General features: G+C 37.3%; 1 protein-coding gene across 13 annotated transcripts in view; it reads left to right on the forward strand.

Moving 5' to 3' along the window:
• Window positions 1-18,819, forward strand: part of HDAC9 (histone deacetylase 9) — a 438,145-nt gene that overhangs the window by 229,497 nt on the left and 189,829 nt on the right. For all 13 annotated transcript variants that reach the window (XM_052696013.1, XM_052696006.1, XM_052696004.1 and 10 more), the window contains 2 exons: window positions 12,294-12,425; window positions 14,904-15,019. In XM_052696013.1, the coding sequence (XP_052551973.1) occupies window positions 12,294-12,425; window positions 14,904-15,019 (248 nt within the window). The remainder of the gene's footprint in view (window positions 1-12,293; window positions 12,426-14,903; window positions 15,020-18,819) is intronic.

Consider the following 18,819-nt stretch of genomic DNA (forward strand, 5'->3'; position numbering starts at 1 on the left):
TTAATATGGAGAACTTTTGATTGCTGATCTCCATAATTCAGTGGTCTATTGATCTGGGAAAATATTATCTGTTTGAAGAGATTGCTGTAAAGCTGACAGAAGTGTAGCAAGTCACATGGGTTTGATAGGCAAAAGGTTCTCAAGGAAAGCTTTTCCTTTTTCTTTTTTTTTTTTTTTTTTCCACTTTGTTAAAATGAACACAGAAATTCTGGCAACTGCCCATAATGTTTGCACTGTCTTCACTCTGTAGCATTTCATTTTCTGTGAGGTGTTGCTGCAGAGCTCTCTAAATATCTCAAAGATATGTGCTTTTCAAAAATATTCCTAGTGGTGGAATTTCTACATTTTGCTTCATGCTTTGAGTTTTGAAGAGATTTCTGGGATTATCAGCATATCAAGTATAAAGTGTTTTTTCTTTCATGAATTTAGCGCAGTCATTGCAGAATGGGAATGTCAATCCCAAACCAATTTATTTTGGTTTTATGCCAGTTGAATCTTTCTTTGCTCATGGACTTTATAAGCTTACAGTTTGCATTTTTGCTTAGATATATGAGTATCACTCACAGTAGCACTATTTAAGAAGATGTTTGTGACTTGCTTACCAGAAACTGGAAATATGCTCAATGGAAATGTAACACAGTTTTTTTTTCTTAAGTAGCAGATAGTACAAAGTTTTAGTTTGCAAGGGGGAAATTGTGTAATTTCACACAGGAAAAAAAGAAGAGATGAAGGATAGTTTAATGTTGTGATGAAAGAAAGGAAGAAGGCTGTACTGCATAGTCATGAAAACAACTTTGTAAAAATGACATTATGTTAACCTGATTAGGCAGTAGAATAACAGCATAGCTCTTGTGTAATTAGAGTGAAAGATTCTTGAATAAGAACTCAGTAGATGCAATTTTTTTAAAAAAAATTAATGTGAACATTAATTTGAACATCATTCTTTCTGCACTTAGTGACTCAGTAATTTGCTGGAGTGGTTGAAACTGAGAAGAAAAACGTTTTGTGTGTGAAAGTTTTTTTCCCTTTCCCTTTCATGTCACCAAATTCCATTTCTGTTTGCATTTTCTAGGAAAACATTCTCCTGTGAAGTAATAGTATATGAAAAAGTTGGATTTCTTTTGGTCTTCAGTGAAAAAAAGAAAGGCTTAGAGAATCACAAACCCTCAATTATTGTGTCTGCCAAAATGAAGAAGTCAGTCTCAGTAGAAAGTCATTATTTTTCTCTCTGTTTATGAGCAAGCACAGCGAATGGGAGAGGCACTTTGCTTATTGAGGCAGGGAAAGAAGGCAAATTTTATTTCTTTTTTTTTTTCTTTCTGATTTTATCCAGTTTTTCAGAGATGCTAAACATTCCTGCCTCCTAAACAGTCTTGGTAAATTCAGACTAGGTGATTTGACTGAAGAAAGTCACCAGCACTTACTGCAGAACAGGAAAATAGAAAGACATATCCTCCTTTCCAGCCCTTCTTTTATGATTTCTGTTCCCATATAGTCATCAGACTTCTGTAGCCTTCCAAAGTTCATTATCAGTACATAGAGAGGGCATAAGAGTGTGTCTGAAGAAACTGTTGCTAACAGCTTTTTCCAGATACAGTATCTGGAAACCACCAGCTCTTGGGAAGTGTAACACCACTGTAACCACCATGCCATGCTGTAGCTATCCCAAGTCTGACTGCATTCTGTAACTTGCTACGGGGTGCACAGGAAGCAGTGCCATGTCACTCTAATTCCAGCTACGTGGAAAGTATTCTGAGGCACATTAAGACCAACTAAAAATGAATGACACTGTTTCAGAGTAAAGAGCTTGCATCGGTATGCTTTAGTATGCATGCCAAGGTCTGCACTGGGATTTAACAGGAGTCATCACTACAGTGATGACCAAAGGCCATCTTCATCTTTTAATTAACACTTGATTGTTCCTCCTATATCCTTTCTTGAACACTTACTTTTAATCCAGGAAGCCAAGGTGTTGTGCATGGGTGACTAATCTTATTCAATGATGACCTAGATAAAGATTTTTCGTTGTATTTTTGTTTCGGCCCAAATTTTACTACTTGTATGTATATCACCTTCTGTCCTGCCAATTATCACTCTGTTGTGCTAGAAGCTGAATCTTCTTGATGGCTTGACTAATTATACAGTCTTATTCTAAATGCTATCTTCATTTTCCTTTTGCTGCCCTTTGAGTAGCCAAAATTGATTTGCAAAGTTCTCTGTCATGTGTTTAGCTAAAGATTTTGTAACACAAACTGTGTGTGTTTTCAGAAACACTTTATATATCAGTACTGACAAGTAGCTTGCATCATTTTTATAAGTAATTAGATAGTAGCCACCATTTTTTACTTTTGAGCCTAAAGAAACTTAAATAAAAAACAATCCTAAAATATGGAGGATTCTAAGAGCACAATGTCTGTTGAAATTTAAGTGAAGTGATTGTTATGTTATTTGACAAAGTCTCTGTTTGGATAAGTAAGTTACAAAATATTGCGTATAATATCTGAAATTCTTTGAAGTCAGTAGCAAACTTCAGTTAGATTTGAATGAGCGATTTTTTCTTCTACTGTGTCAAGGGCAGGGACAGTTGACAATTTTCGGTAAAGTAAACAAGTCTAAAAGATGGGAAAAAGAGAGAAACAGAGAGAAGTGGTATCATATCATCCAAAGTAGAATACGTTGGTCAGTAAAGATTGCACTTCTCCAAACTCCTGCAAAACGCACTTTCACTGAAAAATCTCTTCAAACCCACAGTTCTAATTAAAGGTTTTAGTTGCCAAATAACATGTTCAAGCTAAAGCCAAATAAGTATTACAGAGCCATTCATGAAGATCGGCATAAGCTTTGTACTTTGCTTTTGATTTTCTCATGGGAAAGTAATATAAATGAGAGTGATACCTCCCTGTTGGCTTTAACTGTTAGAAATGCAAAGCATGCTGAAATTGTACATAATTCTCTTCCAAAGGAAAGGAAATAGCATTTCAATGGTTTTCCTCGGTGTCTCGTTGAGTTATGGTGGTGCACAATTATTCCTGTTAAATTACTCTACCAGATGGAAGGTTACATTGTATATTTAGCTAATTAAGTTGTTGGAGACTGGAATTATATCCCAGAGCATAAAGAACCTATCAAAAAGTAAACTTATATTAATTTGGTTTTGTTGTTAAGATATAATATCAATTTCTAATTAAGATATTTAACGAGTGGGGTTTTTTTTGAGACATCCTTTCAAAAAGTCAGCCTTGCCTACAAAAGTCAGACAAACAGGCTTTTAAGCTCCAGACAACTTTAGAGCCAAATTTAGCTTCATTTGCCTTCATACCTAGGTGTGCTTGAGAGCAATGTTGCCCAGAGTTCTTATCTGTTAGGGAAATAGTATATACTGCATTTTGGTGCTCCTGTTTTCTTGGCATCCAGTACCATTGTAACAGAGTCCCTCTGCTGAAATTCTGTTTTGCTTTTGAGCAACCCCAAGTAGTATGCTTCAGCAAACCAGACCTGTCCCTCTATCATCTACTAATATCTACTCTTCTCAAAATTGAGGGGAAAGAAATCACGCTTAATCATGAATTTTTAAGGACTGAAAATATACTTCGTTGTGCTAACTACCATCAGTGAGTTATCCCTGCTGGATATTTTTGTAGATTAAAACCTTTGGGATTTAGTCAGCCTATTAACCAATTCCTTTTTTCTATAAGGCTTGGGGAATAACCTTATAGTGAACAATCTAGGAGAAGTGACTGATACACCAGGAAGCTGTGCTGCCATTCAGCAAGACTTGGACTGGCTGGAGAGTTTGGCAGAGGGGTCCTTATGAGTCCAACAAGCACAGATGCAAAGAAGGAAGTAACTGCATGCACCAGTACAGGTTAGGGGATGACCTGTTGGAAAGGAGCTCAGAAGAGAAGGACCTGGGCATCTTGGTGGACAACAGGTTGACTGTGAGCTAGCAGTGTGCCTTTGTGGCCAAAAAGTCCATTAAAAATAGCATGGCCAGTAGGTTGAGGGAGGTGATCCTCCCCTTCTACTCTTACCTTGGGAGGCCACATCTGTCGTACTGTATCCAGTTCTGAACTACTCAGATCAAGAAAGGGAATTTCTAGAGAGAGTCCAGCAGAGGGCCATGGATGATGAGGAGCCTGGAGCATCTCCCTTCTGGTGAAAGGCTGAGAGCCCAGGGATTGTTCAGCCTAGGATGGAAGACTGAGGGGAATCTTCTTAGTGCTTGTAGTTTTCTAAAGGTAGGAATCAAGTGGATGGTGCAAGGCTCTTTTCATCAGTGTCCAGCAACCGAACAAGTGGCAGTGGGCACAAACTAGAGCAAAGGGAAGTACCATATGAACATGAAGAAAAGTTTGTTTATTTTACAGACCACTGGAACAAGCTGCCCAGAGAAATTGGGGAGTTTTCTTCTCTGGAGATATTCAGAACGTGTCTGGACACTTTCCTGTGCAACTCAATGTAGGGAACACACTTTAGCAGATTGGTTGAATTACTACATCTGAGATTTCTTTCCAACCACTAAGATTCTAGGATTCTGTGATTTTCTAATTCAATTATTCTTAAAAATGAAATAATGTATCTAGGGGTTACATTGTGGTCCTGAAAAATCTGACACTTATTCACTAGAGAAAGTAACTTTTCCTTTGGAAAAAGTTAGTGATTCAATGGATGTTGAAGGAGGATTTAGGGTGAAGAGGGAGATTTGCTATATTTACAGAAAATATAGTATTATATTCTCATTTCATCTTTGCAACTAGAACAGACTGGTGTGTATGGTCAGAAGTAGGGGCATGAATAATCAATGAAGCCAATAGTACTACTGGTCATGCACAACTAAATTTGTTTTTTGTTATTCAAATGAGGGATGCCTTCTGTCAAATGGCCTGCTTCACCTTCTTCTTTCCTACCTCCTGAGAACTAGGATACAGTTTGGCTCCCATAATTACTATTAAAGTGCAAAAAAATTTACAGATTTGAAGATGGACAGCAAAGATGAGAGTTAATTTTAAATTATAATTTTTCTATTAGTCTGTGTGTCAAGACACCATAGTATTACTTATCTTTTAATCCCTTATTTATTATTGTAAAAGGAGTATTGTTTCATATGGGAGAAGATTAAAATTAACCTGGTATGGAAATAATATGCTGCAGTTTCATTCTACTTGAAACATAATGAAGACTCAGGAGATCTCATTGAAACAATTATATAGCCCAAATTGATGCAAATGAAAGGAGATAGTGCTTCTCTGCTAAGAAAAGAAATTATTAAGAATTGTATTAAGTCCTCACTTCTTTTGCCTCACAGGATACAAGCAGAACAGTTCTCAACAGGAAATATCTCTTATTGGTCAGCCTTTCATGAACAGTATAAAGATCTCTAGTTCTGGCTAAATGGACACAGCACTAAGTTATTCCTACTCATAACTTAGTAAGGCATTCCTAGAAAAATAATACTTGTTTGCATGGATAATCAGAAATTTTATATTTTCATACAGACTGCAATGAATAATGGGGAAAAGTTAAATATTCAAAATGGCTTCAGGGAATATTTCATTTTTGAACCTTTTTTAGGAAATCAATGAAAAATTGCTAATCTTGTTAAATTGGCTTCCTTAGCCTGAAGAGAGCTAAAGAGATCCTCTCTAATCTAATTAGCTGTTTTACCATGTGTTTCACTAAACCTGTTTTTTTATTTGGGGAATGGATATTTTCCTTAGTCTGAATAAATAAAGTGTTCTAGCTTTTACAGAAGTAAAATAAAGCAAAGGACTAAAGGGTTTCACATATGAGCAACATTCCCCTTAAAGCACATGGTTGTACAGGAAACAGTTTCTGTATAGACTGAAAACACATTAGGTGATGCAAGCCAGAAAAACAAAGTGTCTCCATCCTATACCTCTGTATCTGGTAACTCCCTCCTGGTTGGGACCACCCAGCGGTCAGGTCCATGTAGTTCTTGGAAGAACTTTAGAGCAGATATGTAAATGACTTTTTAGTCTCATGAATCTAATTTAATACTCTTTCAGAAATATATTTTTTAAATGACCAGAATTTAAAAGTCAACGAGCCTAGAGAATTATATTATGTTCTGGTATCTTCCAGCCTGTCAGCTAGTGGAAAGAATGTTTTGTACATTTATTGTTTAGTATTGTCTTGCACTGGAATGTGGCTCTCTACAGCAAAAATTAATCATGTATAAAACCAAAAAGTATCTACTTGTCTTGCCCAGCTCTAATATATTCAGTGCTGGGGAGGTGGCTGCCTACAGGAAGACAGACCAGAAGTACAAATTTCCAAGCAGAGCAGAGAAAATTTATGTGTCTGCTAGAAATGTGTGTAGCAGAGGAATGACTGGGAGACCATCAAGTCCCCTCCCAGAAGGACAAACTCATTCACATCTCTCCACAAAGCAGCTGGGGAAGCTGGAAGAAGGTTTGGTCCCTGACCTCTGTTCTTTGCATTTCTAGCTTTCCACCTGCATTCATATTTTGATGAAGAAGCCCAGATTATCTCCTCATTTATCCTTTCTGGTGACATTAGGAATATACTGCCTGCCTCACTGATTGGGAAACTGGGAAAATTCTCCCTAACACCTTGCTCTGAGGCTAAGATCTTGGAAACTTACATATGCCTCTTCTGATTGTTTTCATCAAAAACAGCAGTAGTGAGGGGGGATTTGATGTTTTCTTTGATCTCCGGGTCCTGGCATGGCATGGATACACAGGCTACTTTCTTAAGTGTATTACCATGGTGAAGGGAAGCCCACAGCATAGACAAGGAAACTTGTGCTATGCATTGAACCCACAAAATAAACTGATTTTCACAATATGTTTTCTTCCATTCTGCTCCTCCTGCTTCAAGGGAAGTCACCACATACACCTCAGATTTATATAACAATCCACATTCAGTGTCTTCTAGGGAATTCTCATTTGTCATAGTACTAGAAATAAGCTTGACAAAGGTTAAGCCACTGGCATGCAAGCAATAATACTATCATGCTAACCAGTGTCATCTCATCATTTTCTCTTGTAACTCCAAAGATCTATACCCATACATATTCCATTTGTCCTGTAATTTACACTTCGAGCTTTCTCAGGTACAATCTTGTCATGGTCGTGTGTTGGAAAGCACATAAAGCTTGTCTGTGCATGAATCTCTACTAGAATAATACAAAAAATAACAACCTCAGTGGGAAAAAGAAGGACAGATACAGAAATAGAGAATAGCAGTGACAAGATAGAATTACTTCATAATCATGAAGTCTTTGTTTCATAGTTTTTTCTATTGGCTTAAATACTTTAGAGAAGTATGTGTTATTGTTTCAAAATGATCTTAGTGATAACAGTTGGAGACTGAGCAACAGGGAATGATTTATATTTCTCAAGTAAAATGTGAAATTTTGCTGCTGATTCTGCTGTTAGAGAAATCGTTGTAGCCAAATTTAGTATCATTTACCTCAGCTGCCCCACAGCTTTTTTAAGGCAGCCTACCAGCCAAGAAAAGGAAATGCTTTCACTTTAGAGCCTTTGGAAGCCTGGACAAAAGCTCACTTTCTGTTCTTCAGGTTTCCTATATATGGCTTTCTGCTGGAGATGAGGACCTGCTCACTATGCACTCTCTCCCATCCCCCATTTCCTGCCTGGGTTCATTAAATGCTGATTTGGAGTTGGCACACACTTTTCTGATACAAAAGTAGTACTGTGTTCCTGGAACCATCAGAAAGTAGTGCATTATTATCTTTCACATTCCCTTCATATATATGCACTCTCTCCATGCATAGAATGGATTTTTATCCCTTCTTCTTAAATATCTGTGTATTTAATAAAAAGAAACAGATTGAAGCAGAGCTCTGTCAAAAAATAAAACCTCAGCTCATTTGGGAGCAACTTTGCCCCAGGCTGTATTCTTTAATGCTAGTATCTGCAAATTGCTAGTATTAAGCAAAGTGGAGTATGTGATGTAATGACTTCATGAATCATTTTCATATCTCTAATGCTTGTATTTCGATGTCATGTTACTCAGGAGAGAATACTTTCCTATGTCCTGAACAAAGATAGTTGTAATGAAATTAGTGTATATCCATACAGAAGTCTGTGTATTTTCTGTTTTAACAGTGCAGTTAGTTACTTCTTTCTCAGTAGATGAAGCCACCATAAGAGATGAGAAAAATCACAAGATGCTATCTTTTGTCTTCATCTAAGAAGAATTATCAACATTTTCTGTTCTGTTGAGATAACTGTAAGTCCTAAAAGGAGTTAGGTAACTGATTCTTGGATTGCTTATAAGATCTTCTGTTGTTGTCCCTTTACAGTGAATTAAAGAGTAACAGCAAGCACTAAAAAGATGCATTAAGGAAGTAGTGCTGATACTCTGAATAAGCCATATTACTGTAGCACTCATTATTCCAAATTAGCCTGCACAGTTGCATAAACAAAGTCATTCTCAGGTTCATCTTTCTTAAAATCCATTTGACTGAATCGGTCAAATGGATGACAAGTGATTCCCATCAAAATAAATAACATGGACTTTGATGTCCTTTGAAGAAAATCACTGTTTTCTTTTCTATTAAATACTTTCAAATAATATATTTTCCCATTTTCCATGTGGGAACAGATTATTGCTTGTCCCAAAGTGCTAAATTGTGTAGAAGCACAAAGATTTGCAGACTGAAGAGGCTCGGCTAATAATGACCAGCCAATATCAGGTGTATCCTGGCTCTAGGTAAGTAGACCAATCTATCATCTTACTGCCTTGAAAAAGCGTAGCCCTGTTTTCGTCATCTGCCATGATCCCAGCTGTGTGCTTCTTTTCTCTTATTTCATGCACTCTGGCTCTTTGGTCAGATGTTTCAGCTCCCTGTAATTGTAGGAATCTAACACAGCAAACCTCACCTCAGCACCTTCAGCAGTGTAGAGCAATTCTATTACCTCAGGAAGATGAGATACAGGACATATCCTTTATCAGTTAGAATTAATTTAATCTGGAGTATTGGACCTTAGTGGGATGCTTAGTGATGTGCAGAAAAGTAGCCACATGCAGTAACAGCTGCAAGACTTCATGAAGGATTTTTCAATGATTTTGTGATATTAATGGGTGAAAAAAGAAGGTTAATTCTTGAGTTTGTACCTGCCTGAGGAAGCTGTTCTGCAGCAAGCTGGTGCGTAAACTTTAAGCCTCAGGAGTTATTTGGCACTGGCTCCCCAAGTGGCGCTCCTGTTCCACACTGACAGTGATTTTTAGTGATGAGCATAGTCAGATTTGCTACTGGATTAATTATACTGAGCAAAGATTTGAACCATGTGCAACAGAAATACTTGTGGGATGGCTAATGCAGAACAGTTATTTAAAGCAATGTCCCTCTGAAGACCAGTTCTAAGAACTATGAGTTGAAGTATCAAACCAAATACTCATCTAAATCATAAAGCAAATTGATTACTATAATTCTTCAGCATTCACAACTAAGGCTATTCAAGCGCCATGCAAATATTCAGGTTACAAATTAACAACAATTGTTTTTAAAAAAATTATTTTTCACTTTGTTCACTTATTTGCATTCCAGAATCTAAAGGATTAGAATCATTCAAAGGTATTCTCATATAAGCTTTGGGCCAGTAAATGAACATTAAGCGTGTATGTGCCTATTTATAATTTTAATCTACTGCTGTATCTTTGAAGCTTAAAATACTTATTTTTGCCTTTTTGACTATCAGAGAAGTGTTGACCATTGTAGGTTTGTTACTATTGCCTTCATGTAGGAGCGCACTGAAGAACATAAGATTGCTATAGCGATCCAGACCTCTTGAAGCCAGCAATAATTGTGCTTCAGCTTCAGTGGAGATGTTGGTGGATGAAAAACTTAACAGGAGCCAGCAGTATGCAGCTTGGAAAGCAAATGGTATCCTGGGCTCCATCAGAAGACTGGTGGCCAGCAGGGAGAGGGAGGTGATTGTCCCTCTCTACTCTGTCCCCATGAAGCCCCATCTGAGTACTGTGTGCAGGTCTGGAGTCCCCAGTGCAAGAAAGACAAGGAGCTGTTGGAGAAGGAGGAGGGCCACAAAGATCAGAGGTCTGGAGCATCTTCCTAAGAAGACAGGCTGAGAGAGCTGGGCTTGTTCAGTTTGGAAAAGAGAATGCTGTGGGGTGACGTCATTGCAGCCTTCCAGTACCTAAAGAGAGCCTACAAACAGGAGGGGAGCCGACTCTTTACAAGAGTAGATAATGGCAGGACAATGGGAAATGGTTTTAAGTTGAAGGAGTGAAGATTTAGGTTGGATATCAGGGGGAAGTTCTTTACCAAGGCTGCCCAGAGAGGTTGTGGATGCCCCATCCCTGGAGGCATTCAAGGCCAGGTTGAATGGGGCCCTGGGCAGCCTGGTCTAGTATTAGGTATGGAGGCTGGTGGTCCTGCCTGCGGCAGGGGGATTGGAGCTTGATGATCCTTGAGGTCCCTTCCAACCCTGGCCATTCTATGATTTTGTGATAGTGGCATCTACACTACTCAGCCACTGACAGGTATGAAAAAAACACTTTCCAGTTATGCTCTTTGTCCTTTGGAACAGACCTTCTCAAACTGGTTAAATTTATTTAGTGCACTAAAATACAAGTTCTTATTGCAAGCCATCAAGTCCTAGCTAGTACCATCTTAGAGGTCTGTCATGGCAGACATTCAAGAAAGCAGTCATGGAAGCTAACAGTTCTCGAACATTGTTTTTGTCTTTTTTTGGAAGGTTTATTTTATGATTTAGAAGCCAATCTTCCTCATGCTTTTTCACTTTAAAAAAGGTGTCAGAGTGTGATGAAGGGAGAAAGGGTACAGCTGGTCACAGCAGCACTCAGGCAAATGGACAAATGCTGAACTGAATGAAACCTTCGTTTATTATTTTTTTTCTGCTAATGCACGCTCCTCTGGAGCTTTGTTCAGGTCTGTATGCAGGAGGGAGAATTGATCCCAGTTTCCAGCTTTCTCTGTTTTGAGATATTGCTTAGCCAAGCTTCAGTTCCAGAAGGAGAAATAAAAACAAATTCTGTTCCACAGTTATCTTTCACTAGCTCTTAGTAGTTTGCTTGATAGAGGGTTTACTTATAAGAACAGATAAATGACTTAATACAGCATCAAGGTAAAATATCACAGAATAAAAAACAAAGTAGAGCTTCATCTCTGATCTTAGCATGAAAAGGTTGTGTCCAAATGGAAAACAAAGGTGGAACTTGCTCAAGGTGCATTAAACATAATCCTAGGTTTTCTGGGAATCAATCCTGCTTCTTCATTTTCAGAGCATATATTTTTCTGTGTAAACGTTTCTAGGACACTGTAATAAATCTAGTTGTTTGGTGTGTTACTGAAAAAACATTGAAGATCTGGGCCTAAAATTGCTGACCAAGAAATGTTCTGCCAGCAAGTCTTGTCATAAGTTATATTTCTAACAGAAATCAAAAGGCACCAGTGGAGGCTATTTTCTATTTCTGTCATCAGACCGTAATCCAGTTATAAGGTTCCAAGTTCCAAGCTATATTTCCATCCAAGCGTTCACCTTCAAGGGAGATAAAAATGATGTAGAATGCAAGTTTCATTCATCTATTATTAATACCAATATTAATGGTAATTAACAGGTAACTTTAGATTTGAAATGGGATGAGAAAAAGCCATAGTGGTTTGTTCCTTGGGGAGAGAAAGAATTTAACTCAGTGAGTTACAGCTAAAATTCATTTCTAACTCTTGCATATTGCTCTAGTATTGCATATTTTGCTCTAGTAGCTTAGTATCTGCCCCATGAATAAAAGACTATATAAGGAAACAGAAATGTTTAGAGGCAGAGAAAAGAACAAACCAACATTAACTTTATAAACTATATGTTAAATGTATACTTTGCAATTTTTGAAAACTCTATTTCACTTTAATGGTAAGGAAATAGCATAAAAATACTGTTTTCTCCTCTCTGCTGCTTACTGCTAGAGTTAAGACAGGTGGGTAACAGAGTTATCCTCGTCAATACAAGTTCATTTTGAAGTTGTTACTTTGGAAGAAGATTAGAGGAAGGTGAAATGGAGGTGAGGTTGAAAGTAGTAAGAGTATTGGCATTCAAAACTTTTCAGTGCCCATTCTCTCATTCGTAGTCTGTAGTCTACGATAGAGTTGTATGAGGAGAAGCAGAATGAATGGTGACGATGGGCAATAAAATCACTGCTTCTGAGCCCTACTTGGATCAGATGAGGTCCTGTAGGGAATTCCAGTGGTATCTGGGCAAAGCAGTAATTTGTCTTAAAAACATTGATTTCATTCTTTTCATTTCCAGCTTCAGAGCCCAATTTGAAGGTACGCTCAAGGTTAAAACAAAAGGTAACAGAAAGGCGAAGCAGTCCTTTACTGAGGAGGAAGGATGGAAATGTTGTCAGCTCGTTCAAGAAGCGACTCTTTGAGGTGACAGGTAATGGAGAAGGGAGAAATTCTGTCTTCACTGCAACTACTTGCAGACATGAATAAAATGTTTCCTAAGATAGTATATTGGATTTTTTATTTACTATTTCTTTTTCTGCTGCTAAAAAGAAAACAATCTTAAAGAAATCGTTGTGCATGTGTAAATTGTAATTTCTACCACTTACTAAATAGTTATTGTCCATTTGAAAGCCATTATTTGCAATCTGTTTCAATGCTTTACAATAGTCAGTAGTAGAACAAATAAATGATAAATTATTGGTGGTATAAGTAATGAAATAAGCAAAGAAAAGTAGGGCTCACTAAGCTGTTCTTTTCAGCAGGAAAAGTTGAAATGTTTTAATAGTAGCATATACTTGACCACAGCTGATAGAATTCTTGGTAATTAAAGGGGAACTGCTAGCATGTAAAAATACAGCATTCTTAATATAAAGAGATTAAAGGGAAAAAATGCAAATAAAATTTTGTTTTCAAGTAGTTTTTCTTTCAGTATTATTTATGTCCTTGAACTAAAAAGAGTGAAAGGCTGAATGAGTAGTGGATTCTAAGACTTTCTTCCACCTGCTTGTCATTGTAGAGTTGTAACTTATGTATATTATTTTGTTGAATCACACCACAGCTCCCAAACAGTTTGAAATCCTCTCATTTCAGTGCTGAGGAGTAGCATGTTGCCCTGTTCTTTGATCTGAAAGAAAAGAACATTTACAGCATTCAATATTTCTTGCTTTGACTTTACATTTGTATTGAGTACCTTTGTTGCTTATTTAAGTAATATTACATATGTTTGTACAGTGAATAGTTAAACTGTCATACTTGTCTGAATTTATTTGGAATATCAGAATTATGTCACAACAAGATAGAAGTATAAAACAAATGCGTGAATTCATTCTGGTGTTCCCATCAATGCAATTCTCATGACAACTTTTAACAACTTATCAGGTGTAAAACCGAGACACATATTTGAATGTATCAAAGTAACTAAATAAGGTGATTTGTCTATAAATTCCGTGTCAGATTTTTTTTTTACAACTGATTTGAGGAGAGGAGAGGAGAGGAGAGGAGAGGAGAGGAGAGGAGAGGAGAGGAGAGGAGAGGAGAGGAGAGGAGAGGAGAGGAGAGGAGAGGAGAGGAGAGGAGAGGAGAGGAGAGGAGAGGAGAGGAGAGGAGAGGAGAGGAGAGGAGAGGAGAGGAGAGGATCTGGCAATAATTCTGAGCATTACAGATCACCATTTCAGTTATTAATATCTGTTAATATTCTGCAGCTTTATAACTGAAGCTTCCCTAATCTAACTTTCAGCTGAAGCCTTTTTTTTGCCTTTATTTTAAAATCTCTTTTAACTGAAAATGATTACTTACATAAAAGTGCTATTATAGTTATTCAAAAACAGAAGAAAAAAAAATGGTTTTGTAGTGCTCTATGAAAACTAGTGAGAAAATAATGCAGGAATCTTACCTGACCAGCTATTATAGCTGGGCACTGATTCACTTCAATAAATTGAAATCAGCTCTAACAGGAAACAACTGCCAAGAAATCTCCCCTTACCAATGGTCACAGTGAGGATGTATTTTTGGAAATGAACTGAGAAAGAGAGAAGTAACCATAGTGTATTTACTACCACATTTAGATACTTATTATTTCAACTTCTTGGAGATTTGCATTTGAAATGTATCCCATGAGACAGTCTTATCTGTGCTAATGCCACACTCTATCATCTTTAACCTCATTAGTTGTTACCGTGTGCAGAACTTTTGTTTATCTCAGTAAAGAATTATAATAACGCAATACAACAACACACAGCCCTTTCTATTAAACAGAACTAAGGACATTTTAAATCGATGTAACATACAGACTTTAAAATGCTGTTTTAAGGTGTTTGTATACTGCCAATATTCTTTTATATCTGTACTAGAGATACAGTGAAAATGGCGTATATTCTGTCATGTCATGGTACTTGCATGTGTAAAGCTTTGACTGCCATGGGCATGTCCAGCACTATTTCTGTAGTCAAAGAATGACAGTAGGCCTCATGAATTGATGACACATTATTGTGACCTTTGTAAGCCTTCTATCTCTGTCATTTTGATCTTTTACAGAGGCAGGATTCTATATAATTATAAAGAAAAGACTATCTTTTCTTTTTACTTTTTACAAATCATATCTCTACCTAATACTAATTATCGTACCATTTTTGTAAAAGTAATTAATTTAAATCACTCCTTGTGAAGCAGAGAGATCAGAAGGGAAAAGACCAAGAATATATTACATTAGCACTGTAAAAGGAAAAACAAAAGAAACTGAGAGTGAAATAGAAATCTGCAGTGTAAGTAAATAGCTCATTCATAAGCGGTAGATACTTTTCAACAGCCAAAAATCCCACCCTGTGCCATACAGTACATATAATTAATTGAAGTTCTATGTTGTCCTTCTGGTGCAAACCATGAATTCATGTATGCTTCTTCTATTTTTTAGAATCCTCAGTCAGTAGCAGCTCCCCTGGATCAGGTCCCAGTTCCCCAAGCAATGGTCCAACCAGCAGTATAACAGAAAGTGAAACCTCGGTTTTGCCATCTAGCATTCAAGCTGAGGTAAGACTCTTTCTTTTCCTTGAGTAGATAGTTGCTCAGACTTCTAGACTGGAAAGATTTGAAACTTCACTTTGCATATACCTACAAGCAGAATTATTGCAGCAGTTATAATTATTGGGGATATCAGGACACTGCATGCTGACAGCAGAGTATGTTATGAATGAGATGCACATTCTACAAAAGAGGCCAGCATATAAAGAGATTCTGGTTACTAAAGCAGCAGTGGCACTGCCACAGCAGTTGGAGGAAGCTGTGGAAGAAACTTGAAAGCATCTATGTTGAAGGACATTTGGAAATAAACTGGAGAGGAAGGACACAGAGAACTAATGAGACAAAAAAAAGTTAACATGGTATGAACAGTCACTGTGATGTCACAGTGTCACTACAGCTCTCTTACCAGATGATACAGAAAAGCAAAGCTTTACCTATATTTCAGGATCTCAAATTGCTGTGGGTGGGTAGAAATAGGGATCTGGCTTACCTTTCAGGATAATTTGAAGAAGTGCACAATGCTGAACACTAATGAAGAATTTCTGCAAGCAAAACAGCGACTTCATCATCAGTGACTAACATGTAGGAAATGAGGCATTCCCAGGTTCAGATGCTGTCAGAGTGCATTTGTTTGAGTACAGTGTCAGAGTTAGGTGACTAAGTCCTTTTTCACATCTGCCTTCTATTTCAGTGCATCTCAGTTTTCCTTATCTGTGTAGTGCTTACCAATATAACCAATGTGTGAGGAGCTTTTGATTCTTGTATTGTGAAGCTAAATTGTACATGAAAAGAATCTTAATTACTCATTATTCTGTTTCATTCAAACGTGCCTATAATGACAGGAACGCAGATGGTAAATCAGTTTTGATAAACTTCATTTACCACAGATATCATACATAAATCATGCTTTTCATGGTAATTTTGTAAAGGTACAAAAAATCAATGCAACTAAACAGATTGAAATTCAGAAATATTCTGTATCCAGTGCCTATATCTATAGCAATTTTTACTTTTGTAGCAAAATGTTCTAATTGTTTGTTTATACTGTTTATATTAGAAAAAAAAAATTGCATAAGAAAACGTGATTTAACAGAGTTTTAGCTAAGGGAGCTATTTCTTTAGGTCAGTGGCAGGACATTCACCTCAAAAAAACCTGGAATGGGCAGTTCAACCTCCAGCAGTGACTTTTCCCCATAATGAATTAATTGTGTGTGTGAACTATGATCCAGAGGGCAGGTGGGTGACCTCTGCACACTGATTAGTAGCCTCTCTCTGGCCCGTAACCAAAAAGAAAAAAAAAAAATTGCATTGATGGCTAACATGTGGTCTTGCCTCATAGCTCCTCTGTATGTGATTGCAAAAAAAAAATTTAAATGATGCAGAGCAAGATCCATCATTTGGATTAGATCAGATCCTAATTCAGTTGTATTAAATGATACATTTTTAGGAAATTTGTCATATATCGCTGTTAATGCTGTATTAAACAGGAAGTCATATTCAGTTGGATTTTGTCTTGACTTGAGGATACTACAAAATTCAAAGGGAATACTGATTCAGTGTTTGTTATGGTGCATATTTTAGTTTCTGGCCATTTGCCCACAGCATTGAACCAACATCAGAAAAGTATTCAGTCCAGTCAGACTGGCATTCTGTCTGGGGAGATTTGGAAAGACTATACCAAACTTTAGTTTCTGTTAATAGAACGTAGCAGTCACAATTGCTATGCCAGATATCCACTGTTTTAATTTTGTACAATTAAAAATTTTCAAATGAGACTAAAAAGTTCCCTTTAAATTTAATTTCTGTATGCTGGAGTCAGTCACTTAGCTTGCTGAGTGTGGGCTAAGAAGCTGAAACTACTGACTTCCATTTCTGGGTATAGTCAGAGATTTCATTACCTCTCTGGTTACTTGACTGTTAATACTGTGGTCCTGTGGGCTCAAAATTTTTCCATAAATCTCAACTTCAGTGCATTTTGATTTCAGTGGGATTTTCTTTGGTAGTTTAACAGCAACCAAATTGCTACATATCTCTTTGCTAGTTTAGCACTAGCTGCCAACTCTCAAAGGCTATGTATCTAATCAATTTTTCATCAGATACACAAAGTACTGAAGTTTCTAATAACAGGCTATGCGTTCCAGAATCACCCAAAGTATCACTTGTTTTGCTGTAATCCTGAATGACTCACGTTGCTGTTGTTTCATAATAATCGGTCTGACATTTGCAGTAAGTGTTGTACTCGTATCTGAGTGGGTGGATAGCTGTGGTTTTCGTGGCAGCAAATAAAACTTTTTGCTGAGGAAAACCAGGTTGCTATGACGAAGCCATTTACCAGTAAAGCATGAGTCAATACCATAAATGATTACACTCCAGCACATAGACAAAATTAGAGCATTATCAGTAATGAAACAAATTTTTGAAGTAGTTTTGCCATACCCATTTGAATAATTAGACTTCTATGTGGTTTACCCTCTGGAGTACAGTCTGTTGGGCAGACATTTATATATTTTTGAATGTACAAAGGTGCACTGCGTTTGATGCACTTAGGCGGATAATATTTTGCTATCACAGTTCCCCTAATGGTACTTTCAGTAACATTTGTTAAAACATTGGTTTCATTATGTGAAACTTAAAAGTTAAACTCAAGATCTTAATTGCACCTTATAAATAAAGTGGTTTTTTGTATTAGGCCCAGGTTTCTCCAGCAGTATCAAGGTTCACCGCAGTAGCTGTTTGACTCTTGTGGTGTGTCATATGTTTTCAGGTCACCTGCTGTGCTTGTGCTAAATCTTACTTGCATGAGAGGTGCAGGCAGAACTGATCCCTGCACAGCATGTCCCTTGAGTTCAGAGAGACAATTTGCCATAGTCACGTGAACTAATTCATTTTAAGAATGCACAGCCTGGTCAAAAGCCAATGAAGGTAATGGGGAGTTTCTACTTGAAGTCACTGAACTTCTGGTCATTTTATTTCTCTTTCATTTGCTATTTGGAGAGCAAAATTGCCTAGAATATCACCTTACACACGAGACATGAATGACATGTATGGCAGATATACACATATTTGAGCTTATAAACAAGACTGAGACTGAGTTTTTACATGGTTTAAAAATAAAAGAGAGAAGAGTTAGTCTAGATGTTAGGAAGAATTTCTTTAATCAGAAGGGGGTAAAGCGCTGACACAGGCTACCCAAAGAAGTTGTGGGTGTCCCCTCCCTGGAGGCATTCAAGGCCAGATTTGATGTGGCCCTGGGCAAACTGATCTTATGAGTGGCAACCCTACTCCTAGCAGAAGATTGGAACTGGATGATCTTTAAGGCCCATCCAACCCGAGCCATTCTGTGATTCTATGATTATATCTCAACAAGTTGCAAGTATTTAAAGCCAAACCATTTCCTCTTCCCCTTCTAATGTATAAATGGGCATATAAAGTAGGTGTTCCCACTTCTCAACAGACCCTGGCAACAAAATAGAGCACGATAACTAAATGTAGGTGATAACTTATTAACTAATCCTGGTGATAACTATTCGCTGTTACATTTAGTTATCGTACTTCTATTTCAAGAAAGAGCGTAACTGTGTTGGAAGGCTATTTTAGGCACATCAGGAAACAGAATCCATAGATTCAGTGAGTAAGTATACGGAGGAGCGATAAAGTAGTTGCTCTTTGGCATAATTTAGATTTCAATCCAACCCCTTAAGGACCATGACTTATCGGTTGTGCTGCCTCCTTTAACAGTCATGCGTGATCTTAATGTGGGAATACATTTTGCTGTTATAAACCCTGTCATGGTTACATTTGTTACTTCA

The sequence above is a fragment of the Tympanuchus pallidicinctus genome, unplaced genomic scaffold (assembly GCF_026119805.1).
Source record: "Tympanuchus pallidicinctus isolate F22 unplaced genomic scaffold, pur_lepc_1.0 scaffold3, whole genome shotgun sequence".
Classification (NCBI taxonomy): Eukaryota; Metazoa; Chordata; class Aves; order Galliformes; family Phasianidae; genus Tympanuchus; species Tympanuchus pallidicinctus.